The 8,992-nt window shown below is 46.3% G+C and overlaps 1 protein-coding gene across 1 annotated transcript in view; it reads right to left on the bottom strand.

Moving 5' to 3' along the window:
* Window positions 1-8,992, bottom strand: part of adamts3 (ADAM metallopeptidase with thrombospondin type 1 motif, 3) — a 116,980-nt gene that overhangs the window by 27,833 nt on the left and 80,155 nt on the right. Inside the window, exons 11-12 of the mRNA XM_070833297.1 lie at window positions 5,642-5,785; window positions 1,952-2,084 (exon numbers count right to left, since the gene is read on the bottom strand). Coding sequence (XP_070689398.1) covers window positions 1,952-2,084; window positions 5,642-5,785 — 277 coding nt within the window. The remainder of the gene's footprint in view (window positions 1-1,951; window positions 2,085-5,641; window positions 5,786-8,992) is intronic.

Below are 8,992 nucleotides of genomic sequence, written 5' to 3' on the forward strand. Positions count from 1 at the left end.
CGTGACGTGGGAACCGCAGAGTGATGGATCCCACAGCCACAGTCCTCCAGATCTAACAGAGCAGCAGTCAGCAAGCAGTCAGTCAGCAGTCAGTCAGTCAGACAGCAGTCAGTCAGTCAGTCAGTCAGACAGCAGTCAGTCAGTCAGTCAGTCAGTCAGTCAGTCAGTCAGTCAGTCAGTCAGTCAGACAGCAGTCAGTCAGTCAGTCAGTAGTCAGTCAGTCAGTCAGTCAGTCAGTCAGTCAGCAGTCAGCAGTCAGTCAGTCAGTCAGTCAGTCAGCAGTCAGCCAGCAGTCAGTCAGTCAGTCAGTCAGTCAGTCAGTCAGTCAGTCAGACAGCAGTCAGTCAGTCAGTCAGTAGTCAGTCAGTCAGTCAGTCAGTCAGTCAGACAGCAGTCAGTCAGTCAGTCAGTCAGTCAGCAGTCAGCCAGCAGTCAGTCAGTCAGCAGTCAGTAGTCAGTCAGTAAGTAGTCAGTCAGTCAGTCAGTCAGTCAGTCAGTCAGCAGTCAGTAGTCAGTAGTCAGTAGTCAGTAGTCAGTCAGTCAGTCAGTCAGTCAGCCAGCAGCCAGTAGTCAGTCAGTCAGTCAGTCAGTCAGCCAGCAGTCAGTAGTCAGTCAGTCAGTCAGTCAGTCAGTCAGCCAGCAGCCAGTAGTCAGTCAGTCAGTCAGTAGTCAGTAGTCAGTCAGTCAGTCAGTCAGTCAGCCAGCAGCCAGTAGTCAGTCAGTCAGTCAGTCAGTCAGCCAGCAGCCAGTAGTCAGTCAGTCAGTCAGTCAGTCAGTCAGTCAGTCAGTCAGTCAGTCAGTCAGTAGTCAGTCAGTCAGTCAGTCAGTCAGTCAGTCAGTCAGTTCCTTCATGCTCTGAGGCCTAAACGCTGACCCGCTGCTGATGTGACCAGTGCTTTGGAACAGAAAAGTCAGATCCATTTGCCAGTGAATGACTCATTCCTGGTCCTCACCTGAGGCCGGGGGACAAACACTGATCTTGGAGACTGCGGGAATCATTTCTTATTTGGTCATTTGAGGTGCTAGCAGTGAATTGACCGTGTTCACATGTTAGTGAACGCTGACCATGTCTCCAGGTTTGTACAGAGTAACTTGGCTGCTGAGTCAGTCTGTGCTCAACATGCCAACAGGCTGAGTTTTGAATCAATCAGACGCCCTGAATCAATACACTTGTGTCTGTGTTGGTAAAATGTGTCCTTCTCATCATTAGATGGTTCCAGGTGGATCTATACAGAGTAAACATGACTCAGAGTAGATCCAGCAGACGTCCATACAGCAGTTTACCGACATCAGTAGGAAGCTGTTTCAGCCCAACTCCAGCTCACAAACTTCATATACTGTCGTGCTGTGTTTCAGTGCAGAGCTGAGAGTCTCCATTTTGGGACTGTTATACTTCTACTCCCCTTTTCATACCAGTTGTTTCTGGTTTCTTCACAGATTAAGATCATAATCAGGATCAGTCTCTGAAACATGAGACAGTAATACATTCACCCTCCCACCAGTATGTCAATGAGTTCCGATTTTCTCCATCCACACTGTGAAAAGACTCAGGCTTTCATTCTAACAACAATAGTGGCCAGAAAAGTGCTTCTGTGGGACATCATATGATGTCACAGAGAAGTCGACCTTTGACCTTTTGGATAGAAAAACCTTTTGAACATGAAATGATGAAACTTCATCATTTCATCCTATGAGACATTTCTGTGAAGTGTTGTCATAATTAGAGAGAGAATTCTTATGTGTTATCTTCTTATTGTGAGGTCACAGAGACCTTTGACCATCAAAATGTCATCAGTTCCACCTGGACAGAAGGATGAACTGAGATATTGTATTTACAAAAGAGGGACAGACGGATAGATGGACAACCCAAACGCACAAGCGAGAGGATGAAGTTTGTATGAACGCTGTCGTGTAGGACGGGGCACACACTGAGCCTGGGGGGTGTACTCACTGAAGTGCAGATCTTGTAGCCCACTCCGAAGTCAAAGCGACACTGCTCATCCATCGAGTAGTTGATGCCAGGAAGTTCAGGAAGTTGCGGCCAGTCGTGTTTGAAGGGGTCATCCAGGAGACAGTCATACGTGCTGCCAGGAGGTGAGGAAGAGGTGAGGAAGAGGTGAAGAAGAGGTGAGGAAGAGGTGATGAAGAGGTGAAGAAGAGGTGAGGAAGAGGTGAAGAAGAGGTGAAGAAGAGGTGATGAAGAGGTGAAGAAGAGGTGAGGAAGAGGTGAAGAAGAGGTGATGAAGAGGTGAAGAAGAGGTGAGGAAGAGGTGAAGAAGAGGTGATGAAGAGGTGATGAAGAGGTGAAGAAGAGGTGATGAAGAGGTGATGAAGAGGTGAAGAAGAGGTGAAGAAGAGGTGAGGAAGAGGTGAAGAAGAGGTGATGAAGAGGTGAAGAAGAGGTGAAGAAGAGGTGAGGAAGAGGTGAAGAAGAGGTGAGGAAGAGGTGATGAAGAGGTGAAGAAGAGGTGAGGAAGAGGTGAAGAAGAGGTGATGAAGAGGTGATGAAGAGGTGAAGAAGAGGTGAGGAAGAGGTGAAGAAGAGGTGATGAAGAGGTGAAGAAGAGGTGAGGAAGAGGTGAAGAAGAGGTGATGAAGAGGTGATGAAGAGGTGAAGAAGAGGTGATGAAGAGGTGAGGAAGAGGTGAAGAAGAGGTGAAGAAGAGGTGATGAAGAGGTGAAGAACAGGTGATGAAGAGGTGAAGAAGAGGTGAGGAAGAGGTGAAGAAGAGGTGAGGAAGAGGTGATGAAGAGGTGAAGAAGAGGTGAGGAAGAGGTGAAGAAGAGGTGATGAAGAGGTGATGAAGAGGTGAAGAAGAGGTGAGGAAGAGGTGAAGAAGAGGTGATGAAGAGGTGAGGAAGAGGTGAAGAAGAGGTGAGGAAGAGGTGAAGAAGAGGTGATGAAGAGGTGATGAAGAGGTGAAGAAGAGGTGAGGAAGAGGTGAAGAAGAGGTGAGGAAGAGGTGATGAAGAGGTGAAGAAGAGGTGAGGAAGAGGTGAAGAAGAGGTGATGAAGAGGTGAAGAAGAGGTGAGGAAGAGGTGAAGAAGAGGTGATGAAGAGGTGCAGAAGAGGTGAAGAAGAGGTGAGGAAGAGGTGAAGAAGAGGTGAGGAAGAGGTGAAGAAGAGGTGATGAAGAGGTGAAGAAGAGGTGAAGAAGAGGTGAGGAAGAGGTGAAGAAGAGGTGATGAAGAGGTGAGGAAGAGGTGAGGAAGAGGTGAAGAAGAGGTGATGAAGAGGTGATGAAGAGGTGAAGAAGAGGTGATGAAGAGGTGAAGAAGAGGTGAAGAAGAGGTGAGGAAGAGGTGAAGAAGATGTGAAGAAGAGGTGATGAAGAGGTGAAGAAGAGGTGAGGAAGAGGTGAAGAAGAGGTGAAGAAGAGGTGAGGAAGAAGTGAAGAAGAGGTGAGGAAGAGGTGAAGAAGAGGTGATGAAGAGGTGAGGAAGAAGTGAAGAAGAGGTGAAGAAGAGGTGAAGAAGAGGTGAGGAAGAGGTGAAGAAGAGGTGATGAAGAGGTGAGGAAGAGGTGAAGAAGAGGTGAAGAAGAGGTGAAGAAGAGGTGATGAAGAGGTGAAGAAGAGGTGATGAAGAGGTGATGAAGAGGTGAAGAAGAGGTGAAGAAGAGGTGAAGAAGAGGTGATGAAGAGGTGAGGAAGAGGTGAGGAAGAGGTGATGAAGAGGTGAAGAAGAGGTGAAGAAGAGGTGATGAAGAGGTGAAGAAGAGGTGAAGAAGAGGTGATGAAGAGGTGAAGAAGAGGTGAAGAAGAGGTGATGAAGAGGTGATGAAGAGGTGAAGAAGAGGTGAGGAAGAGGTGATGAAGAGGTGAAGAAGAGGTGAAGAAGAGGTGATGAAGAGGTGAAGAAGAGGTGAAGAAGAGGTGAAGAAGAGGTGAAGAAGAGGTGATGAAGAGGTGATGAAGAGGTGAAGAAGAGGTGAAGAAGAGGTGATGAAGAGGTGAAGAAGAGGTGAAGAAGAGGTGATGAAGAGGTGAAGAAGAGGTGAAGAAGAGGTGAAGAAGAGGTGAAGAAGAGGTGAAGAAGAGGTGACACTGGTGTCAGTCACTGAACACAGACTCAGTACTGAATCCTAACCTGACAATTTGAAATGGATGGAAAAAACAGCGGAGCAGTGGAAGTGAGTGACGAAGCCACTTCCAGGAGAAAGCAGTCATATAAGAGAGAAAACCAGGAGAAGGAGGAGAAGCTTGTTCCGTCTGTCTGTAATCACCGGACAGAAACGTCTCCAGCGTCCTCCGCCTGGTGCTCACAGGTACCAATAGGTAATAATGCAACTTGTTGAAATGATGTGTTAAAGTATGTTCTAAGGTTCTCGGGTCACATCACACACCAACAAACCAAAAGAAAGCAGCCTGGATTCAACATTTCCTTTCAGCTCTAAATGCCACCAATCATCCTGCTGTCGGCTGCTCTGCCGTCCTGCCGTCCTGCCGTCCTGCCGTCCTGCAGCTCCTGGCTGCTCGCTTGGTTAAACGTGCACCACTGTGATACCTGTGAATTTCTAAATGGATGCTGCACAGAGCTTTGAGACACATCCTGTTCCAGCTTGTTCTGGCTTCATGTGGTCAGGTGGTGAAAAGCGGCTCAGCTGCAGCCTGGCTGCTCTTTTCCAGGCCGGGGGCAGAGATAAACCCTCATACGAGCCTTTTGTTAGTGTAAAATGATTTTAAACATCAAACTTCACCGCAGCGGCTGCCTCGACGAGCCTTCTTCCCCTCTCAAACCATAGTGCTCATGTTTACTCTGCAATGGATCCACTCAAGAGAGAACAGCCTGGAGCTGCTCTAAAAACTACACTGTGTGGTCATTGATTGCACATTGCCAATGGTTTAATGTCCACGCTCCACTGGACTCCCCATCAGCAATCCATTTCTGTACAGCTCCGTGTCTATGAGCCGTGGATGCTTACGCTGAGGCTCACGCGGACCCTGTTAGTGTTTACATGTATGAGTTAGAGGAACATGTTTCAGATGTGCATCCAGCTGCAGCTGCAAGTTCATGACGTACATTTCCTCATAGGTCAGTGTCCTCTCTCTTCGCACTGTGATAAACTGTGGTGAGGACCATCCCATCAGCCCCGGCATGTGTTTGTCTCACAGGGAGCAGGGTGTCTTCAGAACGCACAGATTTCAGTCAAAGAAAAAGTTTGGAAAGTGTGTGTGGCCAGTTTGACCTTGGGCTTAATTCATTTTCTCTTATCTCCATCTACACATTTCCCCAAATCTTCGACAGATTCTATACATGGAAGAGCCAGAAAAACCATCCTGGTTTAACACGGCTGGTTGCCAAATCCTTCCAGGTGAGCTTCATCAGATAGAAAGTGCCAAAACTCTTGAACACAATTGTGATGCCAGTTACACACATGGTGGAATCGGTCCTGCAAATTATGTTGGCATTTTATGTAAAATGGCTGAAGCCACACGATGAGTCAGCGGTTATGAGTATATAGAATTTATCCTTTTACAATGTTCTCATATTCCCAGAAGAGCTTTTTTATGCAGATCCAAATTAAAAACGTCAAAATATTGTCCAGCACTGAAATAAGAAGAGATGAGAGGTGGTTTCATGTCCTCAGTCCTTTCAGTGTGCTAAAACAGTGAAGCGTTCCCACAAACATGGACTCACTGGATGTATCTCTTCAGCTCCTGTCCGCTGCACATGGACCAGTGGTATCGGTGGAAGGCCGCCTGCACCAGAGGAGCCATCACGCTCCCCATAGCCGTCTCATCGCCGCATCGGTTGCCTTGGCCGTCGTGCTCCATGCCCAACCTGCCCCCCCCCCCAAGGGAGAGACCAATATATTTAGTGAGCAAATATTTGCAGAACGGCCAAAACCCCCAAAGAGTTTTCAGTAAATAAGCTGCTTTGGAACCGTCCGACCATCGTCTATACCGCTTATCCTTCAGGGTCGCGGGGGAGCTGCAGCCAATCCCAGCTGACTTTGGGCGAGAGGCGGGGTCACCCTGGACCGATCAGCCAATCACAGGGCCGACACAGAGACAGACAACCGTTCACAATCACACCTATGGGCAATTTAGAGTCAGCAATGTCTTTGGACTGTGGGAGGAAGCCGGAGAACCAAAGAGATGAGAGCACGGGGAGAACATGACACTGACACAGTCAAAGAAAGTCTTTAAATGAAGGGTTAGAATGCTGTTTCAGCTTTGCGAGACTTTTATTATCACCTTCCTTCATTTGTCTTGAATTCGTACTTTCTATTCATCCTTCTTTATATCTAATGATATTGATATTTCAAAATGTTCCATGACACCGGAAATGTTAGATTCACGGGTCCCCAGTTAACCTGCATGTGTTTGGACTGTGGGGGGAACCCGGAGCACCCGGAGAAAACATGCAAACTCCACACAGAAAGACCCCAGGTTCAAAACCAGAGTTCAAATACTACAAACAATGAAATAATCATATGTTGGAAATAAAATAATACTAAAATATAGTGTTTTTCAGTTTTGAGATCCGAGGGGGGAGCTGCGTTCTCCAAAGGCTCTGATGACATTTAGAAACGGTTCTAAAATGTTTCAAATCCAGGAGGTCAAAGCTAAGTCGAGGGTGCACGACTTAGTGCTACAGAGCTGCTTACAGTGAGCGCAATAGTGACACCAACAGTGTTAAAAGTGTTAAATGTGGCAGGCGTCACATCTAAAGGACACGGTCAAGGCTTTCATTTGGCGACTGTGTCCTTTAAAGTGCATCATGAAAGGGCCTGAAAATGAGCGAGCGAGGCAGAGGGCTGGCGGTGTAGACGAGGGTCGCCGCTGACATGACCAGTCTTTGAATAGAGAAGGACGGACGCAGCTCTGAGGCCACGGCCAGGCTTTTGACAGTGTGCTGAAATGATCTTTTAATGCTTTTTGATAAGAAGACATTAGTTGTCTGCACCACTGCTGTCAGTGACAGAGATGATGTGTCTGTTGTCCTCTCTGCTGTCATAAAGAAACAACTCAAGAGCCTCACGTAACGTGACTGAAGAGCTAGAGCAGGACAGAAGAGAGCCAAACTCAACGATAACCTATATATTTATATCTACACTCTACATGTACTCATCTATACTCTATATCTACATCATCTACACGCATCAGAAAGATCGTCGTCATAATTTGTCGGTCTGTCCTGTACATCCACTTCCTGTCTGTCCATCCGTCATCAGAGAGGAGTTTATGGCTGCTGAAGCTGTGGCTGAGTGGACAGGGAGGATTCACCAGTGGTCATGATGTTCCGATTAGATTGTTCTGTTTAGACAGCAGATATCACGAAGAACACTGACACTGTGTCACACTTGAGCTCCGATTGTGGACGAGGAGGTTTCCTGTTCCTGACGGGAGCGATGCTGCTTCCGGGAACCAGCTCCTGTCCAAACGAACAGCGGAGTGGGAAATGACAGACTGAACAGACCGTGACGAGTGATGACTCTTCTCTCTGAAATGATCGGCTTTCATTTCTGCTGCATCCCTCTCTTACTGACTGCCCCGGGCAGCAGGCTTGTATGTATATCCGTGCTCTCAATGACACGTCATGTGCTGCCAACATACAGTGAGCATCAATACAAACTAGTAGAGGCAGCTGAGGCCTCAATATTGTTCGCTCCAGAGTCACCAGCACAAATCCTATTCAGTTATTTTTAGAAATGCGTGAGATGTTGAAGCGGCTCTGCAGATGTGTCTGTTCTCATGTTAATTTGACCGAGAAACAGAAAAATATACGTAGAGTCTTTCTGCCATTATTTTTTCAGATGTTGTATCTGAACGTGCAGCACAGGCGCTCAGGTCTGCTCACAAGTTTAAAATAGCTGAAGTGATGGAGAGATGAAATCTTTAATGTGCTGCACTGAAAAAGCAAAAGAAGCTTTTTAGAGGCCAAACTCCAGACATCCTCTGATCAGGACCATGAGATGTGGATGAAAGCTAGTAAGTAGACTCTGAGTTAAGCTTGAGTTTATTTCTGACAAACGACCTACCGTTTCTACGGTCAGTGAAGTTTGATGATCTAATCTGCTTCATTTTTAGCTGCTTTGTATATTTGACATTAAAATCAAAGTATTTTCTATATGAAAGTCTTAATGCTGACCTCTGGGTAAAGGTGAGCTGAGTTTACTTTGTGATATCATTTGAAAATGTTCACTAAGGCCTTCTCACATTTTATCAACAATACTGATATTTACTTAACTTCAGCAATGGTAATAGAACGTAGTCATTTCTGATTGGCTGGCAGAAAGCACCTATCCAACATATAGAAACTTGAGACATGAGCTTAAGTAAATGAAGTGCTGTCCTAACAGACCGGTCGGGATAATAGACCCCAGCACGGGTTAAGGTCATACTGCATGTCACACGGGCCCGGCTGAAGAAAAATCTCTTTGTTAACGTCTGTACCGACAAAAGTCAGCTGCCTGCTTGGTAAAGTGGATTTCAGACGGTGGCACTTTGGTCACACGCTGATGCCTAAAGCTGACAGCAAACAATGATATGAACAAACTAACAGCCTTATACAGACGCTTCTCTGTTTCTGCCTTCCATTTCTCATGCGGTATCTCTTTCTACCACAGAAGGACCACGAACACGTACAGCTGTACGGCCGACAGCGTCTTCTTCATGACTTCCTCTTTCTTGGTTTTCCTTCGTGTCTTTCTGTCATTTTCTGTCCCGCTGATTAAATCTGCAACCCCACACAATCCTCATAAACTAATAATATTATCAGGGCATAGTGCACATGTGTTGAAAGGGACTATATTTTCAGAATAAAACTCTTAATAAAATATTCAAGGTAAGACTTATGCACATAAACATACTGGAAATAATCAGGCTACGTTTTGAATGAAGTTGCATTGTAAATATTTACTCCTCTTGGATTTATGGGTGCATGACTAAGTCCATGACAGAGAGAGAGAGAACAGCTTCAGAAGCACTCAGACTCCTCCTTCCAAATCTCTTTCACTTTAGAAGCTTGGCAGCTTTGCCAGTA

The sequence above is a fragment of the Pempheris klunzingeri genome, chromosome 7, assembly GCF_042242105.1.
Source record: "Pempheris klunzingeri isolate RE-2024b chromosome 7, fPemKlu1.hap1, whole genome shotgun sequence".
NCBI lineage: Eukaryota > Metazoa > Chordata > Actinopteri > Acropomatiformes > Pempheridae > Pempheris > Pempheris klunzingeri.